The sequence below is a fragment of the Chiloscyllium plagiosum genome, unplaced genomic scaffold (assembly GCF_037043375.1).
Source record: "Chiloscyllium plagiosum isolate Xiang-an unplaced genomic scaffold, Cpla_swu_hap1 HiC_scaffold_23, whole genome shotgun sequence".
Lineage (NCBI taxonomy): Eukaryota > Metazoa > Chordata > Chondrichthyes > Orectolobiformes > Hemiscylliidae > Chiloscyllium > Chiloscyllium plagiosum.
In genome coordinates this window covers 19167131-19190600 of record NW_028270161.1, presented here as the reverse complement: position 1 = coordinate 19190600, position 23470 = coordinate 19167131, and the positions used below count along the sequence as shown (strand labels likewise).

General features: G+C 43.2%; 1 protein-coding gene across 1 annotated transcript; it reads left to right on the top strand.

Moving 5' to 3' along the window:
• Positions 1-5938: 5938 nt before the first annotated feature.
• On the top strand, positions 5939-23106 carry LOC122561802 (uncharacterized). The gene is made up of 4 exons (XM_087999286.1): positions 5939-6468; positions 9842-10159; positions 17636-17833; positions 23096-23106. The coding sequence occupies exons 1-4, from the start codon at positions 6417-6419 to the stop codon at positions 23104-23106; spliced, it is 579 nt and encodes a 192-aa protein (XP_087855412.1). The 5' UTR covers positions 5939-6416.
• Positions 23107-23470: the final 364 nt, after the last annotated feature.

The following is a 23470-nucleotide window of genomic DNA, read 5'->3' as shown; positions in this document are numbered from 1 at the left end:
GTTCATTCACACCCTCATAATCACCTAATTTCATCTCATTGATATGCAATTTCCCATTTTTCTCACCTGCCAGTGAGAAACTCAATGCTAAGAATTCCCTACATGAAAGTCAGGGCAGTTATTTGGTGGCTCCAGCTGACCATTTCTCCTCCTAATCTCTACCTTGGACACCTGGCAGCACCATCTCAGGCCATGGACAGCAGTGACTGCATGAACCCCACCTTCATGGGCACTGGCATCCAATACATACCAGCCTCACTCCATCGTCATGGACATCTCCACTCCATTTACAGTATGCTTTTGCACTTCAATGCTGCACTGTGGAGTGCACTGGCACCTCTCATTGCAACACTGCCAGGCAATTTTACACATGGGGATGGGCACCAAGCTCATGGTTTGGATTCAGGTGCATCCCAGGTATCCTCACACACTTTTAGTGCTTGCTGACATCACCCTGGTCTGATAGATGGTCAGTGCACTAGATCTGGCATGTTTACTCTGTGTGTGTGTGTGTTTGTGCATGTTTGTGTCAGGGGAATGGCATTTAGACTTGGCAGATTTAATAGATGGGTTAAGCATGGAGTTTGGGAACCTCATAACCATAGGTTAATGTTTGGGTATTCACCAATGTTAAGAGGCTGAGCCTAAAGCTCATGAATTAGGAATGACCACTGTTCCTTTCTGTTGAGCTGAATATAGCAAGTGAACAATGGAAATGAAAATGGCTGTGACTAGTTCAAATCCCAAACACTGTTGACCATATTTCTTTTTAAAATCCCTACAGTGTGCACATCACTGTGGCCTGCAAGAGGAAGCTGGAGCACCCAGAGGAAACCTATTTAGACATGGGGAGAGTGTACAAACTCCACATAGACAGTCATCCGATGCTCAAATTGAACCCAGGTCCCTGACGCTGTGAGGCAGTATGCTAACTGCTGAGCCATTGTGTCAACCATGTGTAACATGATGAATCCATCACACTAAAGACTGTGATGCATGAGCAATGTTTTGCCACCTGGAAAGATGGACCTTGTTGCCAAAGTAGCAATCACCTGTCATGTACCTGTCGCCTATAGGAGCTGCTCAATTCACCCTTGACCCATCCAACATCATGCAGCGTTACAGATGGCAGAGCTCTGTAGTTTCAATATTGTATCTGCAGCTAAGCAGACATTAACACACACAGCTGATGATGAAAAATGAACATGTAATTTCAAATGTATGATTATTTACAGGATGTGTAACCCACGCCACCTCCTTCTCTCCTTCCCACCTGCGATGCCTTGGTAAAGCCCCAGGGTCGACAGCAGGATGGAGGGACCGTATCTTCTGGTGGACCCCATTGGCCTTGTAGGTTGGGTCATTGATGCTGGGGACACTTGACTGGTAGCGCCAGACATGCTGAGCAAATCCTGCCCAGAGCAGGTGGACAGTCCATGGCTTGAATCCAAACTCGCCTCATTAACTATGGTGCCCCTCCTCTCCAATGCTAGCCTGAATCGCCCACTTGCCATAGTCAGAGGTATTTGCACTGCTGTGATATCCTTGGTCACTTGGTCAAGGATTGGCAGTCCAGAATTGCCATTCACTATCAACATGGTGGTACAGCAGCCACAAACCAATACTTCTGATGGCACTAGGTAACACAGTTGTGCACATGCAACTGCATATTCCAACCTCAATTACTGTGTAGGGACCAGGCCACTTGTCCTTGGCTAAATTCTACCGTATAACTCCCTCAATGTCACAGGTACCCTTTTCCCAACGCCATCCGTAGCTGAGCGTTATCTCGCTATTCAATATGGGCCATCGCATAAAGGAAACCTTCAAATCTTTTATTCACCGACACCAAAAGGAACACAAATCAAACAAACAGAAGCTGCCTTTGCCTCTTGGAACAGAAAGAAATAGTTTACATGTTGAAGATCAACAATTTTACTTTCAATGAATGATCACTGCATCCAATTGTCATCTACTGGAACCAAGTTCAATGAAAATCTGCCTGGCTTGTAGCTCCTGACTGCTGTGCTATATCATACAGAGGGTGATGTTTCTCCTTCTGAATTTCCTTCTCTTTGGAAGACTTTTCCTGCTGTCCCAGCTTGTCAGCCTCCATTACATTTCCTCTTTGCCTGCTCCAGTTATGCAGAGGCACAGCATGCTAGGATGATGCAGCACACTCTGACCAGACAGCACTGCAAAGTCACTACCAGATCAAAGCAGTGATCCCTCACCTACGGCAGGCCCATATCTGCTCCACCATAGTTCTGGTCAAAGAATGGACTGCATTGTATCTACACTCCTCACACTCAATGAATTGTATAAAAGTCATCAATGATGGTAGCCCTTGACCCCAGTAACCATCCTTAAAAGTGGACTCTCAAACACAGCAGAAGTATAAGATATAGGCATCAAGGTAGATGGCAGGTAACCAAGGTCAACCTCTAAGAGGAACTGATGATCACATATCACTTTGTATATTGATGAGAATGAATCCTTTCTGTTGATTTGCTATGAAATGGCCCTCTCAGCATGATGTATGGATGGTCTGTCACAGCGTGTACCTGGGGGAAGCCAGCTATGTCACTGAAACCTACTGTATGGGCTGCAGACCTGACCATATCACAGGGAAATGAGGAGAAGCAGTGAGATCTGGTGTAAATAGCATTGGTAACAGCCTTGGTACTTTTGTGGGGAGACAATTGAGAGATCCCACAGAGGTCCCCAGTGATTTCTTGGAAGGAGTCAAATGGATAAAATGTCAATGCAGATGTCACAGTGGCTAAGTGGTTAGCACTGCTGCCTCACAGCGCCAGGGACCCGGGTTCAATTCCAGCCTCGGTTGACTATCTGTGTGAAGTTTGCACATTCTTCCAGTGTCTGCCTGGGTTTCCTCCTACAATCCAAAGATGTACAGGTTAGGGTGAATTGTAGGTTAGGTACATTTGTCAGAGGTAAAGGTAGAGGAATGAGTTTGAGTGGGATACTCTTCAGAGGATTGGCCTTGGGCTGAAGGGCCTATTTCCACACTGTAGGGATTCTATGTCAGCTTGAGGGCCATTGCAATGGAATGGCCACCCACTCCTTCAGATCACAGGTCTTGCTCCAGGCAACATCAGAGTGACAGAGTCCTGGGCAATTCTCAGTTTGCACTGACACTGCACCTCCAATGGAAATGGCATCGCAGACAATACACCCCGGTCCTCCTGTGTATTGTGAGGTACCTGTAGCAGCAACTTATTTTGGGAATACTTTTGGGCATCCATTGGAGGTTGTTGCTGGTCCTGATGTGATAAGATTAGATTACTTACAGTGTGGAAACAGGCCCTTAGGCCCAACAAGTCTACACCGACCCTCTGAAGAGCAACCCACCCAGACCCACTCCTCTACATTTACCCCTTCACACAGGCAGTTGCCTGAGGCGGGAACTGAACCCGGGTCTCTGGCGCTGTGAGGCAGCAGTGCTAACCACTGTGCCACCTTGTCTGTTCTTCCTCCGTTTCTGCTGCATCATGGCAAAAGCAACACCATAGTGCTCTGGCTGGATATATCAATCATGTTTGCCATGAGCCATCACATTCAAACAACAGTTTAACATGCTTCTCCATACAGTGGGACATGGAGCACACCAACAAGAGGACCTACAGCATTAAGGAGGAGAAAGTGAGGTCTGCAGATGCTGGAGATCAAAGTTGAAACTTTATTGCTGGAACAGCACAGCAGGTCAGGCAGCATCCAGGGAACAGGAGATTCGACGTTTCGGGCACAGGCCCTTCTTCGACCTACAGCATTAAACCTGGCCCACTCCCTGGTTTGTAGTGAGACATTTGTCCAGACCACTCCAAGCAGATGACTGATCGCATTCCCCTGGACTGTGAGCAGATGCTCCCCTTGACTGACAAAAGTTCAAAGGAGTAACTGGCGAGCTGGAGTTGCCAGGTACTCACTCTGAACTTCACACTGGGAATTCTCGATGTCCAGATTCTATCTGGTGGGTGGGAGAATGGGAGACTGCATATTAATGAGGCTAGGTTAAGTAATGACAATGGTGATAATGAGCAATAACCCATATTAATAGACTCTTTATCAGTCACTACCATCACTTTAATGTTGTGTCAACATCTATGTCTTGCTCACACTGTTGAGAGGGCAGGACATCTTACTCAATTTCCTAAAGTCACTCTCCATAGCCTATTCACACAGCCACGCCTCAGCCAGCAACTAGGAAACAGAGATGAGACGGTCTGAGGTGGGCTGCCAACTCAGCCTGGAGTGCTGCTCTCCCTCTAGAGTCAAACAGCAACTGACTTAGAATCCTGGGACTGTATATTTGAACAATTCAACCCAACTCTAATTTCAGTCACAAAGCGTTTCAGGTGCTAATAACCCATCATGAAAACTAACAGCATAGCTTTACCTCCCCATGAGGGATTCCATTGTGAGGTGAAACAGTAACTGTAAAAACAATAGAACTCATATTGGCACATCGTGTTTTAGTTATTACTTATTTGTCCACAGCTTACTAGTAGCAACCAGCTCATGTCCAGGCCCATCTGTGTCAGCTTCAGCTGGATTGTCTGTAGAAAGCTCGGGGTTTCAGAAGCTCTGGAAATACAATGGTGTGGTCAGCCCTGGCCATTTCATCAGTTCAGCAAGGTTCATTTTAAAAATAAGTCAAATTTGAATTTTAAAATTAAGAAGAGAATACAGTTTTCTCTGGTATTTCTCTTCATACTCTCTGGTATTTCTCTTCATGCCCTCTGGCCATAATGGTCAGGGGACAGACCAGGGGGCAGCTGTTGGTGTCTTGGCAAAGTTGGAAACTTGTCTGGGTTTGGAGTTCACTGGATTGGCTCACTGGGAAATGATTATTGTGAAAAAGGACAATTCAAAATCAAATGGTGGGATCCCATATAGTGTAGGAGAGGACAGAGAGCTGCAGGAGGGAGATTTTCACAAGTCCCGATATTGACGTCAAGGTCAATGTGCATGGCCAATAAGGGCATGGCAATTCACAAAACTATGAGCTCAGGAGGAAGTTAGGGACATAACAGTTAAATAAAGGGGCTGATTAGAATCAAGAGGAGCCTGAAAAGGTCATCAGAGACAGGGAAAGCAACACAGAGGGGTCATGTCATATTGGACAGGGGCACCATTCTGCATCTCAGTCAGTCTGAAAATTCCTCACAAGGAGATAAAGTTGAAACCTTGTTGTCTTTGATCCAAAGTGAACTATTCAATAACAAGACAAAATGGCTGCCACAGCATGCAGAAAAGTGTGTGGAATAATTTACTGTTATTCTTTGGGGGAATTCTTTGAATTCAAATTCTTTGAATTTGAGGCCCTGCTATGGACAAATACGTTAATTATGCATCCACTGATTCAGCAATAATGATGTCTGTCGGACTTTGGCTCAATCTACCAACTTACTTTCTTCTATGTGTGAGCCAAGTCCTACGTGTTCTTTAAATGAAGCAATAGGAGAAGATATCCGGTCTCACACTTTAAGTTTATTTTAGCAGTAAGTGGATAAAGCATTCAGAGCTCTGGGTCTCGACCTTTCTGTCCCTGACAAACTATATAGTGTGTCAGTTCACGAAGTCTGACCCCTATCCTGCCCCTGACCCAGTCTTTTATACAGTACAAAATGTCATGTAATCATAGAACATTGTGCAAGCATTGAGGTGTGGTTGTCTTCTTGATTGACTGTTGACCTGACTCCATTCTCCACCTTCTCGCGTTCCCGAATATCTGACCCCATGTAACCTCTTTCTGCAGGAGGTGGTGCGAAATAGTTGTTGTTTTTTTACCACAGCTTAAAACATGTCCTGCATCTGCACTCACAGGGCGGCAACAACCCCCGCTGTCTGCCTCACTCTCCCAGCCGCTACCAAGGCCGCCAGTACACACTGCTATTTATTAAAAGTCATTCCTATTGTGTGTTTACATCAGCTTATCTTTACAACTCAGATGTACTCAGTACTTTTCCACTGTCTGTTCGTACATACAAGGGTTACACTACACACTGTGCTAGTTAATGGTTAAGTATAACATTATATCATTAAAAGCTTCTGAATGCCTCAAACTAAGCCATATATTTACATGTCTCAGGCTATCACCACTGAACTGTGTCAGTTATTGGAGCAGCACAAAAGATCAGAAGGACTCGAGTGTCTATCAAGGTTACAGCTTTGCTGAATATTTATCCCAGCAGCTATTTTCCAGGAGCATGCCTTCATGTTAAGGTGGTGGGTTGAATAGGGAAAGGTCAGAATTAAAACTAAAGTGTTAAATTTAAGTAGATTAAATTCACAAGGATTTACATTAATTGACCATTAATTGGACTGAATCAATTCCATTTCAGAAAAGAGCTATTACACTTCATCAGAAAACATCAAGTGGCTTATCAATACCAATGAGTAACAAACTGACCAGCTTCCAAAATGCTGTGCATGCTACATTATCCAGTAAGAATTCCTATTATTTGGACATAAAGAAATGTATCTGTTTTAAGTTCTCCATTAAGTTGAACATTTTTATGTCAGGCTCTTAGAGGGTATACATGAAAAAATTACAGACACTTGTCGATGTTTTCCAAAGCTCTCTTGTTTAAGAAACTACTTTCACTTTATTATTTACAAATTTATTAAACCAGATAACTATCATTTAATCACCAGTTGTTCCTGCAATCTGCCATCAGAGACAAAGTAGATCAGTGATCAAAAAGGGTTAACAAAGATTCGTGAAATTCATGTCTGACTTACATAGCTGAATTTTTTTGCAGAGTCCACTAACATGCTGGCTAGGGGAGTGTCTATGAATATTGTCTCTATGACTATAGAGCAAAAGTCAGTAAATTGAGTCAATGTGCAAGCCAGCAATGATCTTATATAATAGTGCAACAAGTGGAGGGACTGAACAGTCTTCTCCTGATCTGATGTGTTTGGAAGGAAACAATTTGAACCAATCATAATAAAGGTAAATTGTGCAGGTTACATAATAATACATTTCTGAAACAAACCCCTTCTCATAGCTTAATTCCTGAGACACAATATGGATCAAAGGCAAAGAAAAAAATGGAAACAACAGGATTTAAAGTAAATACAACACCATGATCCTGTTTATAGGTAACTAAAACAATATACAGGGTAATGACATATTCTGTCTGGCTCTGTCCTATTAGTTATTTTCTTTGTAACACTTTGAAAGCCCTCAATCATTGGGGCACAATGGCCAAAACACATTGAACTTTTTTCTTCTCTTTGACTCTGCATCCCCATTGTTGGCAACTGATTATTTCCTGACTTAAAAGGTAACTGGGAAGGCTGCTTACAGTTTGTTTGGGTATGTGCAGTTCATCTAGTGTTATCTGATGAGTAACTTTGTCATGGTGTGCGAGATGGTGACATACCTTTTCCAACAGCTGCTGATCCTGTTTCCAGGTATGAGACAATGTTTCAATCAACATTTGAAACATCAGAGCTAAGGGAGCATTCCTTTTAGAAATATAAAGCTAGTCAAGGCAGGATTAGTAGAAGCTGAAGGAATGGAACTTGTAGCAGGGAGCGAAGGAATGGCAGACATACCAGAGATTTAGCTTTGTTTTGAATTTCATTGAGGAATAGAATGTCGACATTGTGGGTTTTTATTTTTCCAAAATACTGTGGAAATCAAGAGTCATGTCATGGTCTAAAAAAAAGGGAGAACAGCTTCACTCAAAGAAATGATGATAATTATGCTGCTTGAAAATATATTGCATAATATGGAGTGAACTTACAGATCACTTAGAGAAATAAAAGTTAAACAAGATCAGTAAATGTTGATTTTTACAAGACATGTAATTGACTGACCTCAAAAAATGATGGGATGAAATCAGAGAAAAGGTTGTAAGAAATGTCATTTTTATAGATTTTCATGACATTTTTTGAATGAGCAGGATGCTAGAACATAGAATATAGAGCAGTGCAGCACAGGAATGGGCCCTTCAGACCACAGTATTGTGCCGAACATGACACCTGCTCCTGGTCCATATTCCTCCATTTGTAGCATATTCATATGCTTATCTAAAAGTCCCTTAAGTGCCCCTATCATATCTGCCTCCATCACTACCCCTGGCAGCGCGTTCCAGACTCCTAATACTCTCTGTATACAAATCTTGCCTCTCACATCTCCTTTGAACTTTCCCCGCTCACCTTAAATGCATCCCCCCTAGTTGTAAGTGATGTTCCCTGGAAATTTCTGGAAGAAGAATCATTAGTAATTTGCGGGAAGGTGTTGGATATTGTTGAAAATGGCAAATTGTGGAAACAGGAGGTGAATAGAATTGTTTGGGTAGCTGATTCAAACAGCTGACATTAATATGCTGGAGGAATGGCCTCTTTTGCACTGTAGAATTCTATAATTCTATTTGATGATCAAGGAGCATGATAAAGGCAAAGCAAAGGGAATTGTGTCTCAAGAGTAAGACGTGTTTGTAGGACAGAAAACAAAGTGATATGAAAAATGAAGGGATGTGGGAAGTGTTGTTCAACAGGGATGTGTTTGGAGTCCATCTTACTTACAATAAACATAATTGATCTCAATTTAAAAATACAAGGAACGTTACTGAACGTTCTGGAAGACACCAAATTTGGGCGGGATTAGCCTCATTCTGATGAGGATTGACATTCTGGCAGGATAGTCAGATTGGTGGCAGATGAAATTCAGTATGTCAAAGTGGAAATAACACAGGAAAGGTTAGGGTGAGCAGTAACATTCAAATCAGAAGATTCTAAGTGAAGGAGAGAAGCTGATAACCTGGTGTGCGGTTCCAAAATCATTTAGGTGGCATTAGAAATGACAAAATGAATCTGATTTTCTGAGTATTGAGTACAGGAGTTGGGAGGTCATGTTGCGGCTGTACAGAACATTGATTAGGCCACTGTTGGAATATTGCATGCAATTCTGGTCTCCTTCCTATCAGAAAGATGTTGTGAAACTTGTAAGGTTTCAGAAAAGATTTACAAGGATATTGCCAGGGTTGGAGGATTTGAGCTATAGGGAGAAGCTGAATAGGCTGGGGCTGTTTTCCCTGGAGCGTCGGAGGCTGGGGGGTGACCTTATAGAGGTTTACAAAATCATGAGGTGCATGGATAGGATAAATAGTCAAAGTCTTTTCCCTGGGGTCAGGGAGTCCAGAACTAGAGGGCATAGGTTTAGGGTGAGAGAGGAAAGATATAAAAGAGACCTAAGGGGCAACCTTTTCACACATAGGATGGTTTGTGTATGGAACGAGCTGCCAGAGGATGTGGTGGAGGCTGATACAATTGCAACATTTAAGAGGCATTTGGAAGAGTATATGAATAGGAAGGGTTTGGAGGGATATGGACTGGGTTCTGGCAGGTGGGACTAGATTGGGTTGGGATATCCGGTCGGCATGGATGGGTTGGACCAAAGGGTCTGTTTCCATGCTGTACATCTCTATGACTCTAAGTACAGAATATAAAAGGAGATAATTAAATGTTAAAAGTGTACAACATCTTAGTGTGGTCTCAGTTGGAGTTACTGTATTCAATTTTGGGAAGCCAATTTTAGGAAAATATTGCGTAGAGATATGTTAAAAGATTGATTTGGTTGCAGCAATAATTAGACCTCATTAATATTTAATATATGGAGTTTTGATTGGATAAAGAATTGTCTTTCACATAATATATCTGCCAGTTGAAAATAAAGTTGTGAATAAATTATAAGATTAGATGCTGTTGTGGTAAGGTGTTTCTGTAATATATCCATTATGGTATCTGATACTTACAGTCTCTTCTCAATGTTAATTCTTTGTTTGTCTCCATTGTATAATCACAGCTTACCCTTTCGTTTGGGCTTTTGCACCTATGCCTGAAGAAAATATATTTTCTTCACCTGTTCAAATCTCATGTTCAACCAACACTTTCTACCAGGAATCCATCCAGTTGACGTTTGAAATGACTTGCCTGACTCATGATGACAGCAGTAAAAATAATGCTTCATTGATTGAATTGTTTGATGGAACTCACTTTGTGAAGATGGTTAAAATTTCCACTGGGAACTGCACCGATGAAGCTGAGCTCTTGCTGTTGAGTCTAAAAGGACAACAGTCTGAGAAGGACGATATCCTTGAAGCTGTGCCTGCAGTCACCGAAGGTACTTAGGCAATAACAAATATAATATGCGAGTGGCCTCCAGATATGAAATTCTTTTCTCAGAAGGGAAATCATGAATTTTCATGAGCTGGTTCAGTGACCAATGCTTTTTGAATCAGAAGATTGTCAGTAAAGCAACTTGCAGCGTCCTCCTTGGTTCGGTGGCAGTACACTTCCCTCTGAGTGAGAAGGTCTTGCTTGCTTTCAAATCTTTAATTCTAGTTTGTCTCCAATTCAAAGTCCAATATGTTGTTCCTGACATTCTGTACCTAGAACCAGTGAAACTGAGGCCTATTTCAATCATACTACAAATGGTTTGTACTTAGCCATGGATTTTAGGTTGCAGAATCTGTTATTTGCAATTTTCTAAACCCTTGAAAAGCAAATTACAGCCAGTTTGATCAAGACAGCATGCATTGCATATGTTATTTGCCTGGCAAGTAGTGCTCTCTGTCAGGAGTGCAAAAACAAAAAACATGATTTTGAATCATTATGTGTGATAACAACCTCATCGTGGTTAGAGATGAGATGTCCCTCATCCAGGAAGAAGACAGGAGGAACAATTTGAAGCATTGTTTGAATTGTTACATACAGCTATAATTCTCTGTTTCTCTATTTTTCATTGATGTCATCACTATTTGAAGTTTTCCATACATTAGTCCAATTAACATAGAAGGTCTGGTTCACACTGCGAAAGTTATCTGAAAGCTTGTTAACAGCCAATTATTTACACTGAGTTGAAATTTTAGACTTGGATTTACATTCTGGATTATTCTATTTATGCAGAATTGACAGGCTGACCAACTGATGGGCTAGCAGTCAAAACGTGTGGCAGTGGAAAAGCACAGCAGGTCAGGCAGCATCTGAGGAGCAGGAGGGTTGATGTTTTGAGCATAAGCCTTTCATCAGGAATGTGGGAGGATCCCAAGGAGGCTGACAGATAAATAGTTGGGAGATGGGGCTGAGGGGAAGGTAGCTTGGAAGGTAATAGGTGAAGGTGGAGGGTGATGGTGATAGGTCGGAGCAAAGGATGAAGTGAATAGGTGGAAAGGAAGATGGCCAAGGAGGACAGTTCAAGAGGGCAGTGCTGAGTTGGAGGGTTGGATCTGGGATAAGGTGGGGGAGGGGAGATGAGGAAACTGGTAAAATCAACATTGATGCCGTGTGGTTGGAGGGTCCCAAGGTGGAAGATGAGGTGTTCTTCCTCCAGGCATCGGGTAGGTTGGATTTGGCTGTGGTGGCAGCCTAGGACTTGCATGTCCTTGGCGGAGTGGGAGGGGGAGTTCAAATATTCAGCCAAAGGGCCGTGTGTGCAGGAGATGTTCTCTGAAACTTTCCGCAAGTTGGCATCCTGTCTTCCCAAGGTAGAGGAGACCATCAAGAGCAACAGACACAGTAGGTGAGGTGTTTGGATGTGCAGGAAAATCTCTGCCGGATGTGAAAGGATCCTTTGGCACCTTGGATGGAGGGGAGGGAGAGGTGTGGGCCCAAAACATCAACTCTCCTGCTCCTCGGATGCTGCCTGACCTGCTGTGCTTTTCCAGTGCCACACTTTTTGACTCTGATCTCCAGCATCTGCAGTCCTCACTTTCTTCTGATGGGTTAGTAGACTGACTGCTGACTAACTGACTGACTGGCAGAATGATTGTCTCACTGGTTGAATAACTGACATCGGTTGGAGAGACAGTTAGAAGCAATGAGGAATTTGCAACAGCAACAGTATGTGATGGATGGCAGTTAAAGGAAGGGAGGGAAGTCTCAGATACAGTCACAGAGCCACCTCCAAACAGACCCCATCACCAAGGATATATTTCCCTCCCCTCCCCTATCAGCGTTCCGGAAAGACCACTCCCTCTGCGACTCCCTCGTCAGGTCCACACTCCCCACCAACCCAACCTCCACTCCCAGCACCTTCCCCTGCAACCGCAAGAAATGCAAAACTTGTGCCGACACCTCCCCCCTGACCTCCCTCCAAGGTCCCAAGGGATCCTTCCATATCCATCACGAATTCACCTGCACCTCCACACACATCACTTACTGCATCTGCTGCACCCGATGTGGCCTCCTCTACATTGGGGAGACAGGCCGCCTACTTGCGGAACATTTCAGAGAACACCTCTGGGACACCCACACCAACCAACCCAACCACCCCATGGCCAAACACTTTAACTCCCCCTCCCACTCCACCAAGGACATGCAGGTCCTTGGCCTCCTCCATTGCCAGACAATGGCAACACGACACCTGGAGGAAGAGCGCCTCATCTTCTGCCTAGGAACCCTCCAACCACAAGGGATGAATGCAGATTTCTCCAGCTTTCTCATTTCCCCTCTTCCCCCGCCTTATCTCAGTCCCAACCCTCAGACTCAGCACCGCCTCTTGACCTACAATCTTCTTCCCGACCTCTCCGCCCCCATCCCCTCTCCTGCCTATCACCCTCACCTTAACCTCCTTCCACCTATCACATTCCCAACGCCCCTCCCCCAAGTCCCTCCTCCCTACCTTTTATCTTAGCCTGCTTGGCACACCCTCCTCATTCCTGAAGAAGGGCTTATGCCCAAAACGTCAATTCTCCTGCTCCTTGGATGTTGTCTGACCTGCTGCGCTTTTCCAGCAACACATTTTTCAGCTCTGATCTCCAGCATCTGCAGTCCTCACTTTCTCCACAGAGATGGGTTAAGTCCAGGAAAGGTAAGAGAGGTAGGCAGCTAGTGCTGGAGTCTTCTGTGGCTATACCCGTTTCAAACAAATATGCTGATTTGGAAAATATAGGGAGTGATGGATTCTCAGGGGAACATAGCATGAACAACCAAGTTTCTGATATTGAGACTGGCTCTAATGCAACGAGGGGTACGTCGGGTTCCAAGAGATCAATTGTGTGAGGGGATTCTCTAGTCCGAGGTACAGACAGATGTTTCTGGGGCCAGCAGCGAAAAATCAGAAAAGTGTGTTGCTTCCCTGGTGCCAGGATCAAGGATGTCTCAGAGAGTTCTTAAGGGGGAAAGGGGCCAGCAAAAGGTCATTGTCCACATTGGAACAAACGACATAGAAAGGGAAAAGGTTGAGACTCTGAAGGGAGATTACAGTGAGTTAGGCAAGAATTTAAAAAGGAGGTCCTCGAGAGTAGTAATATCTGGATTACTCCCGGTGCTACGAGCTAATGAGGGCAGGAATAGGAGGACAGAACAGATGAATGCATGGCTGAGGAGCTGGTGTAGTGGAGAAGGATTCACATTTTTGGATCATTGGAATCTCTTTTGGGGTAGAAGTGACCTGTACAAGAAGGACGGATTGCACCTAAATTGGAAGGGGACTAATATATTGGCAAGGAGATTAGCTGTAGCTGCTCGGGAGGACCCAGGGAGATAGTGAGGAAAGAGATCAATCTGAGACTGGTACAGTTGAGAACAGAAGCGAGTCAAACAATCTCGGCAGGCAGGGACAAGGTAGGACTAATAAATTAAACTGCATTTATTTCAATGCAAGGGGCCTAACAGGGAAGGCAGATGAACTCAGTGCATGGTTAAGAACATGGGACTGGGATACCACAGCAATTTCAGAAACATGGCTCAGGGATGGACAGGACTGGCAGCTTATAGTTCCAGGATACAAATGCTAAAGGAAGGATAGAAAGGGAGGCAAGAGAGGAGGGGGAGTGGCATTTTTGATAAGGGATAGCATTACAGCTGTGCTGAGGGAGGATATTCCCGGAAATACATCCAGGGAAGTTATTTGAGTGGGACTGAGAAATAAGAAATGGATGATCATCTTATTGGGATTATATTGTGGACCCCCTAATAGTCAGAGGAAATTGAGAAACAAACTTGTAAGGAGATCTCAGCTATCTGCAAGAATAATAGGGTGGTTATGGTAAGGGATTTTAACTTTCCAAACATAGACTGGGACTGCCATAGTGCTAAGGATTTAGATGGAGAGGAATTTGTTAAGTGTGTACAAGAAAATTTTCTGATTCAGTATGTGGATGTACCTACTAGAGAAGGTGCAAAACTTGACCAACTTTTAGGAAATAGGGCAGGGCAGGTGACTGAGGTGTCAGTGGGGGAGCACTTTGGGGCCAGCGACCATAATTCTATTAGATTTAAAATAGTGATGGAAAAGGATAGACCAGATCTAAAAGTTTAAGTTCCAAACTGGAGAAAGGCCTATTTTGATGGTATTAGGCAAGAACTTTCAAAAGCTGATTGGGGGCAGATGTTCATAGGTAAAGGGGTGGCTGTAAAACAGGAAGCTTTCAGAAATGAGATAATGAGAATCCAGAGAAAGTATATTCCTGTTAGGGTGAAAGGGAAGGCTGGTAGGTATAGGGAAAGCTGGATGACTAAAGAAATTGAGGGGTTGGTTAAGAAAAAGAAGGAAGCATATGTAAGGTATAGACAGGATAGATCGAGTGAATCCTTAGAAGAGTATAAAGGCAGTAGGAGTATACATATGAGGGAAATCAGGAGGGCAAAAAGGGGACATGAGATAGCTTTGGCAAATAGTGTTAAGGAGAATCCAAAGGGTTTTTATAAATACATTAAGGACAAAAGGGTAACTAGGGAGAGAATAGAGCCCCTCAAAGATCAGCAAGGCAGCCTTTATGTGGAGCCGCAGGAAATGGGGGAGATACTAAGTGAGTATTTTGCATCAATATTTACTTTGGAATAGGATATGGAAGATATAGAATGTAGTGAAATAGATGGTGACACCTTGCAAAATGTCCATATTACAGAGGAGGAAGTGTCTTGAAATGCATAAAGGTGGATGAATCCCCAGGACCTGATCAGATGTACCCTAGAACTCTGTGGGAAGCTAGAGAAATGATTGCTGGGCCTCTTGCTGAGGTACTTATATCATCGATAGTCACAGGTGAGGTGCCGGAGACCGAAAGTTGGCTAACATGGTGCCACTGTTTAAGAAGGGTGGTAAGGACAAGCCAGGGAACTATTGACCGGTGAGCCTGACCTCGGTGGTGGGCAAGTTGTTGAAGGGAATCCTGAGGTACTGGATGTACATGTATTTGGAAAGGCAAAGACTGATTAGGGATAGTCAACATGGCTTTGTGAGTGGGAAATCGTGTCTCACGAACTTGATTGAGTTTTTTGAAGAAGTAACAAAGAGGATTGATGAGGGCAGAGCGATAGATGTGATCTATATGGACATCAGTATGGCGTTCAACAAGGTTCCCCATGGGAGACTGGTTAGCAAGGTTAGATCTCATGGAATTAAGGGAGAACTAGCCATTTGGATACAGAACTGGCTCAAAGGTAGAAGACAGAGGGTGGTGGTGGAGGGTTGTTTTTCAGACTGGTGGCCTGTGACCAATGGAGTGCCACAAGATTCAGTGCTGAGTCCTCTACGTTTTGTCATTTACATAAATGATTTGGATGTGAGCATAAGAGGTACAGTTAGTAAGTTTGCAGATGACACCAAAATTGGAGGTACACTGGACAGTGAAGAAGGTTACCTCAGATTACAACAGGAATTTGACCAGATGAGCCAATGGGCTGAGAAGTGGCAGATGGAGTTTAATTCAGATAAATGCGAGGTGCTGCATTTTGGGAAAGCAAATCTTAGCAGGACTTATACACTTAATGGTAAGGTCTTTAAGGAGTGTTTCTGAACAAAGAGACCTTGGAGTGCAGGTTCATAGCTCCTTGAAAGTGGAGTCGCAGGTAGATAGGATAGTGAAGAAGGCATTTGGTATGTTTTCTTTTATTGGTCAGAGTATTGAGTACGGGAGTTGGGAGGTCATGTTGCGGCTGTACAGGACATTGGTTAGGCCACTGTTGGAATATTGCGTGCAATTCTCGTCTCCTTCCTATCGGAATGATGTTGTGAGACCTGAAAGGGTTCAGAAAAGATTTACAAAGATGTTGCCAGGGTTGGAGGATTTGAGCTATGGGAGAGGCTGAACAGGCTGGGGCTGTTTTCCCTAGAGTGTCAGAAGTTGAGGGGTGACCTTATAGAGGGTTACAAAATCATGAGGGGCATGGATAGGATAAATAGACAAAGTCTTTTCCTTGGGGAGTCCAGAACTAGAGGGCATAGGTTTAGGAGAGAGGGGAAAGATATAAAAGAGACCTAAGGGACAACATTTTCACACAGAGGGTGGTAGGTGTATGGAATGAACTGCCAGAGGAAGTGGTGGAGGCTGGTACAATTGCAACATTTAGAAGGCATTTGGATGGGTATATGCACAGGAAGGGTTTGGACGGATATGGGCCGGGTGCTGGCAGGTGGGACCAGATTGGGTTGGGATATCTGGTCGGCATGGACAGGTTGGACCAAAGGGTCTGTTTCCATGCTGTACATCTCTATGACTCTATGACAGACAAGCAAATTGGCTGACTGACTGCTGACTAACAGACTAGCAGAATGACTGACTGCTGAGGAACTGATGGGCTAGCAAAACTGACTAACTGCAGAATAACAGGCTGACTTGCAGATTGACCAGTAGACTAACCGACTGGAGACCAACTGATGGACTAGCAGACCGACTGACTGCTGAGTAACAGCCTGAATGCACAGAGAGTAAGTTGGAGACTTCTTAGAGTATAATGTCACATCTTGTGATTTTATCTGGCTGTTTTAAAGGTGTAGGTCTTTCTGAAATCTATGCAATAAAACAACAGTTACTCCTTCCTTCATTGGACCCCAGACCTGGCGTAAGTGCCAAAGTTAAGTGATTCTGAAGCAGTGGGAATAGATACAGAACTCCACTATTAAAATTGCTATCAAAATTTAGATATTAATCTATGTGGTTCGGCAGAAACCTGATAGAATAAATTGTTTATGTGTTATTGAATCTATCTGATGTGTACACTAATGGAATTAAAATGGAATGGGGAAGCCTATGATGCAAAGATGGAAATCTACTGCTATCTTTCTTTGCCTCCTCTTCTCTGAACCTTTTAAACTCCTTTTTAAGATAGATTGGAATATTTAGTTCCATTCCAAAAGACAAACACGTAACACTCAACAGTCCACTATTCTTCATTCATATTTACTGTATCACTAAGAAGAGTATATGTTAAAATATTAGGCCCTTTGTAGACTGCACTCTGTAGATGAATGCCTTCAGACATCAAGGACCTAAGCTTTGAAAATTCCTTCCTAATCCTCTGCTGATCTCCAGTTCTGTCCTCTTCTAAGACACTCCTTCCAGCTTTTTTTTTAAACCTAGCTTTCGGTCACCTGTCCAAATATCCCATTTTGTGACTCATTTTCAATAACTTGCTTGATAATACTAACGGAATTGGGGCATTGACTTATCTTTCTACATTAAAGATGTAAAAAAGTTGTATTAACTTTATTGCAATGGCCTGATCCAGTTGTGTAAATTCCTTGTGTAAATTCTCCTCTCTGTTCTATTTCACAATCAGCTTGTTCCTCCAACCAATATTTAAATCTGACCTGGAAAAAGTGGCTTTTTCCCCAACAGATATCATTGTTTGCTTGGCTTTTCTCCCCCAACAGATACAATCATTTGCTTGGTGATAGGTCCTTACCCAAAAATTGCCAAGGTGAGTTTTCAGACGGCATGCCTTGATCTCCAAAACATCACCAGAAACAATTCCTTTTCGGCATTAAATTCTGAAGGAACCCACAACATCACAATAAATGTGAAAATTTCCTCCAAGGACTGTAAAAACAGCAACAGCTGGCTCAAATCAGGTGAGGGTACATTATATTTTCATTAATGTAACAGAAACCTGTATCATAAAGCTATATTTGGTTCCAGCTTACAACATTTATACATTGGAACTAATTTTTTGAGTAGCTCAGTGTGCATCTTTTATCACAGAAATATTGAAATTTTAAACTTGCTTTGTGATCAGGTTTTATACTACAGCCAAGTCTTTCATCTTGATTTGACTTTCTATTTAAAAGGAAAGAAATTGCAATACTAATTTCATTTTTCTTTGCTTTTGTATGATCTCCAACCCTTGCTATTTTCCATGTTTTGTGACTCAGTGTTTTATCTTTTTGGAACACAGAATAGAACATTACAGTGCAATACAGGCCTTTTCGCCCTCTATGTTGCACAGGCCTGTGGAACCAATCTGAAGCCCATCTAACCTACACTATTCCATTCTCCTCCATATGCCTATCCAATTACCATTTAAATGCCCTTAATGTTGATGAGTCTACTACTGTCGCAGGTAGTGCGTTCCATGCTCCTACTACTCTGAGTAAAGACACTACCTCTGATATCTGTCCTATATCTATCACCCCTCAATTTAAAGCTGTGTTCCCTCGTGTTAGCCATCACCATCTGTGGAGAAAGGCTCTCACTGTCCACCCTATCTAACCCTCTGATTATCTTATATGTCTCAATTAAGTCACCTCTCAACCTTCTCTCTAATGAAAACAGCTTCAAGTCCTTCAGCCTTTCCTTGTAAGACCTTCCCTCCATAACCAGGCAACATCCTAGTAAATCTCCTCTGAATCCTTTCCAAAGCTTCTACACCCTTCCTATAATGCGGTGACCAGAACTGTACACAATATTCTAAATGTGGCCGCACTAGAGTTTTGTACAGCTGCATTATGATCTCAAAGTTTCAAAACTCAATCCCTCTACCAATAAAAGCTAACATACCATATGCCTTCTTAACAACTCTGTCAACCTGGGTGACAATTTTCAAGGATCTATGTACCTGGACACCGAGATCTCTCTGCTCATCTACACTACCAAGAATCTTACAATTAGCCCAGTACCCTGCATTCCTGTTACTCCTTCCAAGATGAATAACCTCACACTTTTCCTCAATAAACTCCATTTGCCACCTGTCAGCTCAGTTCTGCAGCTTATCTATATCTCTCTGTAACCTACAACATCCTTCTGCACCATCCACAACTCCACCGACCTTAGTGTCATCTGCAAATTTACTAACCTCTCCTTCTATGCCCTCATCCAGGGCATTTATAAAAATGGCAAACAACAGTGGCCCCAAAACAGATTCTTGTGGTACCCGACTAGTAACTGAATTCCAGGATGAATATTTCTCATCAACCACCACCCTCTGTCTTCTGTCAGCTAGTCAATTTCTGATCCAAACTACTAAATCACCCTCCGTATTTTCTGCAATAGCCTAACGTGGGGAATCTTATCAAATGCCTTACTGAAATCCATATACACCACATCAACCACTTTGTCCTCATCCACCTGTTTGGTCACCTTCTCAAAGAACTCAATAAGGTTTGTGAGGCAAGACCTACCCTTCACAAAACTGTTAACTATCCCTAATCAACTTATTCATCTCTAGGTGATTATAAATCCTATCTCTTATAAGCCTTTCCAATGTTTTACCCACAACCGAAGTAAGGCTCACTGGTCTATAGTTTCCCCAAGTTGTCTCTACTCCCCTTTTTGAACAAGGGAACAACATGTGCTATCCTCCAGTCTTCTGGCACTATTCCTGTAGACAATGTTGACATAAAGATGAAAGCCAAAGGCTCTGCAATCTCTTCCCTGGCTTCCCAGAGAATCTTGGGATAAATCCCATCCAGGAGAAAGTAAGGACTGCAGATGCTGGAGATCAGAGATGAAAATGTGTTGCTGGAAAAGCGCAGCAGGTCAGGCAGCATCCAAGGAGCAGGAGAATCGACGTTTCGGGCATAAGCCCTTCTTCAGGAATGAGGAAAGTGTGTCCAGCAGGCTAAGATAAAAGGTAGGGAGGAGGGACTTGGGGGAGGGGCGTTGGAAATGTGATAGGTGGAAGGAGGTTAAGGTGAGGGTGATAGGCCGGAGTGGGGGTGGGGGCGGAGAGGTCAGGAAGAAGATTGCAGGTTAGGAAGGTGGTGCTGAGTTCAAGGGTTGGGACTGAGACAAGGGGGGGGGGGGGGGGGGGGGGAGGGGAAATGAGGAAACTGGAGAAATCTGAGTTCATCCCTTGTGGTTGGAGGGGTCCTAGGCGGAAGATGAGGCGCTCTTCCTCCAGGCGTCGTGTTGCTATGGTCTGGCGATGGTGGAGTCCAAGGACCTGCATGTCCTTGGTGGAGTGGGAGGGGGAGTTGAATTGTTGAGCCAAGGGGTGGTTGGGTTGGTTGGTCCAGGTGTCCCAGAGGAGTTCTCTGAAACGTTCCGCAAGTAGGCGGCCTGTCTCCCCATATAGAGGAGGCCACATCCGGTGCAGCGGATGAAATATTCATGGACTTCCAATATTATCTCGAATTTTGATCAGTGTTAATACATATAAAAATGGATCTGTTAGAATCGTACAGCACAGGAGAAGGCCATTTGTTCATCATCTTCATAGACCCTTGCAAGAGTTCACAAGTTAGTCGCCTATTCTCACTGTCTGTTCATTTCAGGCAATGCATTTCTGGTCATAGCCCATTCCATAAAAAACTCATCAGCTTCTCCCCTGATCGACATTCTTTTGCAATTTTCTTTAATCAATGTCCTCTGGTCCTCTGTCCTGATAATAGAAACAGGTTCTCTCCATCTACTCCATTAAACCTCTAAATAATTGCATTTTCTTCTATATTTATTACTAACTGTCATCCCTGAGAATATTCCAGTTTGACTTTACTTGAGTACCACATCCACAGAATGTCATTCTGATATCATGTTGGCCAAAGGGTAGGACCTTAAATAATACTTTTCCCTAACTGATGCACTCATACCAGCTTGATGCAAATCTGATGTAAGAATGGTAGAGATGCCATAAATGTCAAACCTAGAGCTCTCTCATCATACTTCACACTGTTGAGGGGGGAGGGGATGTAAATACTTTTTTGGCATAGACAGCCATGGTAACCTCAATGATACAATTGTGACTGTGTTTTGGGGGGTGTCACTGATATCACCCCCTGCAGCCTCAATGGGCCATAACAGACTATAAATGGGTCATGGTAAGCTTGGAAGCATAGGCAATGATATCCATATGCTGGCTGGATGTGTGAGCTATGTGAGTGCAACAGGTACCGTAGCTCAGTGTGAGCCAACCTCTTAAAGTGAAGGTGTCTAACATATTACTTCTCAGTAAAGTTGATGCTTTTTAAAACTTCATTCACACAAAGTCAGCATGGACGGGTTGGACGTAAGGGTCTGTTTCCATGCTGTATATCTCTATGACTCTATGTGGGCATCACTGGCTGGGACAGCATTTATTGCTCTCCCCGGATAGAATTTGAATTTAATAAATATCTGGAATTATGAGTCAAATGATGACCGTGTAACTCCTGTTGATTGTCAGAAAAACTCATCTGGTTCACTAATGTCCTTCAGGGAAGGAAATCTGCCATCCTCACTTGGTCTTGTTTAAATTTGACTCCAGAACCACAGCAATGTGGCTAATTCTCTGAAATGGGCTAGCAAGTCATTCAACTTTATCAATTGTTACGAAGTCTCAAAAAAAATTAAGCACTAAGAGCTACCTGGCATTGAACTAGGCACCAGAGGCAACAGCAACAAAAACAGCCTTGTCAACTCCGCAAAGTTCTCCTTATTAACATCTGGGAGCTAGTGCAAAAGGTGGAAGAAATGTCTCAGATTAGTTTAACAACAGATTAACATAATCACACTTATGGAAGCACATCTTGCAGACAATATCCCAGACACCACCATCACCATCCTTGGTTATACCCTGTCCCCCAGCAGAGATGGTGGCGCAGTGGTATATAGTCAGGAGGGAGCTGCACTGAGATTGTCTTCGGACACAACAAAATCTCATGACATCAGGTTAAACAAGGGCAAGGAAGTCTCGTAATGATGAACACTTATTGTCCCTTCTTGACTGATGAATCAGTGCTCCTCCATGTTGAACAACATTTGGAGGAAGCACTGAGATTGGCAAGGGCAAAAAATGTACTCTGGTGGGGGATTTCAATGTCTCATCAACAGTACTACTGATCGAGCTGCTAGGGTTGTGAAGGACATAGTTTCTAGACTGGGTTTGGGGCAAGTGGTGAGGGAACCAAAAAAAAAGGAAAACATACTTAACCTCATCTTTACCAGTCTGCTGCCTGCAAATGCATCTGCCCATGACAGTATTGGTAATAGTGACCACCGCACAGTCGTTATAGAGACATAGTCTCGCCTTCACATTTAGAATAGCCTCCATCATTGTATGGCATAACCACTGTGCTAAATGGGACCTATGGAGGTGCCAGTGTTGGACAAGATCAAAACTCACACGATACCAGGTTATAGTCCAATGGGTTTATTTGAAAACACTGCTCATCTAACTTTTGACCTAAATGGGACAGACTTTGAACAGATGTAGCAACTCAATCTGAGCTACCATGAGGCATCAAAAGCAGCAGAATTGTTCTCCAACCCAATATGTAACCTCATGGCCCGGCACATCCCCCACTCAGCCTTTACCACCAAGCCAGGGGATCACCCCTAGTTCAATGAAGACTGCAGGAGGGCAAGCCAGGAGTAGCATGAGGCATACTTAAAAATGGGATGTCAACCTGGTGAATCTACAAAACAGGACTACATATATGCCAAATGGCATAACCAGCAGGTGATAGAACTAAGCGATCCCACAATCAATGTCCAGATCTATGCATATCAGGAGAGTCCCCAATGATTCCTTGTGGTGCTGCTCAATTCAGGGCCTGGTTTCTGCCTGCATAGCAAATTGGAAAGCCTGTTCCAGTGTTAAATCCTCCTTGGATTGAGGGAAGTCTGAGAACTTCTCATCCCTCACATGGATTACTACATGGTTTCTAATTAATTCATCCTTCAAGGTTCCATAACTTTAATATCCCTCTGGGGTAGAGGATTTCAAAGATTCATAAGCCTTTGAGTGTAGTAATCACTATACTCAATATAGTCTTTGTAAAATTGATTATTCAATATGGTTGATAGCTTGTTTCAGATATAGCACTCTTGCCTTTAAATTAAGTCTCATTCCAAGACTTGATGGCACAATTCTTTCATATGGTTCCTGTAAAGATTAAAACTTTCATTTTCCATGACAGGTGGATATTAAAGATATTACGACACAATTTAGTCATGGACTAACAAAATTTCTCACTGAACTAACACCACCAAAAGTAGAATAATCGGTCATTCTGTCATTCAATTGCTATCTGTCTGCAAAACAGTTGGTGCGGAAGCCTACACTGCAATACTCACTGGACTTAATGCATTTTGCATGAGCAATTCTGAAACCATGTTCCATTTATGTCTGTTAAGTCAGGGAACATTCTGCAATGGAATTCATGTAACACTACCATTAATTTATTGCTTAGTTTGTATTCAATAAGAAACAACTATGTTCTGTTGGTTTGATATGATACTGAAGGACAGTGGCATTAATTTGCCTGTTGATGTTAATGTAAATAAGAAACAGG

Bases quoted from the DNA above. Each gene is read 5' to 3' on its own strand.
- LOC122561802 (XM_087999286.1), top strand. From the start codon at position 6,417: ATGAGTAACAAACTGACCAGCTTCCAAAATGCTGTGCATGCTACATTA. The intron at 6,469-9,841 runs GTAAGAATTCCT...GTATAATCACAG, and splicing joins TGTGCATGCTACATTATCCA to CTTACCCTTTCGTTTGGGCT. The intron at 10,160-17,635 runs GTACTTAGGCAA...CTCCCCCAACAG, and splicing joins TGTGCCTGCAGTCACCGAAG to ATACAATCATTTGCTTGGTG.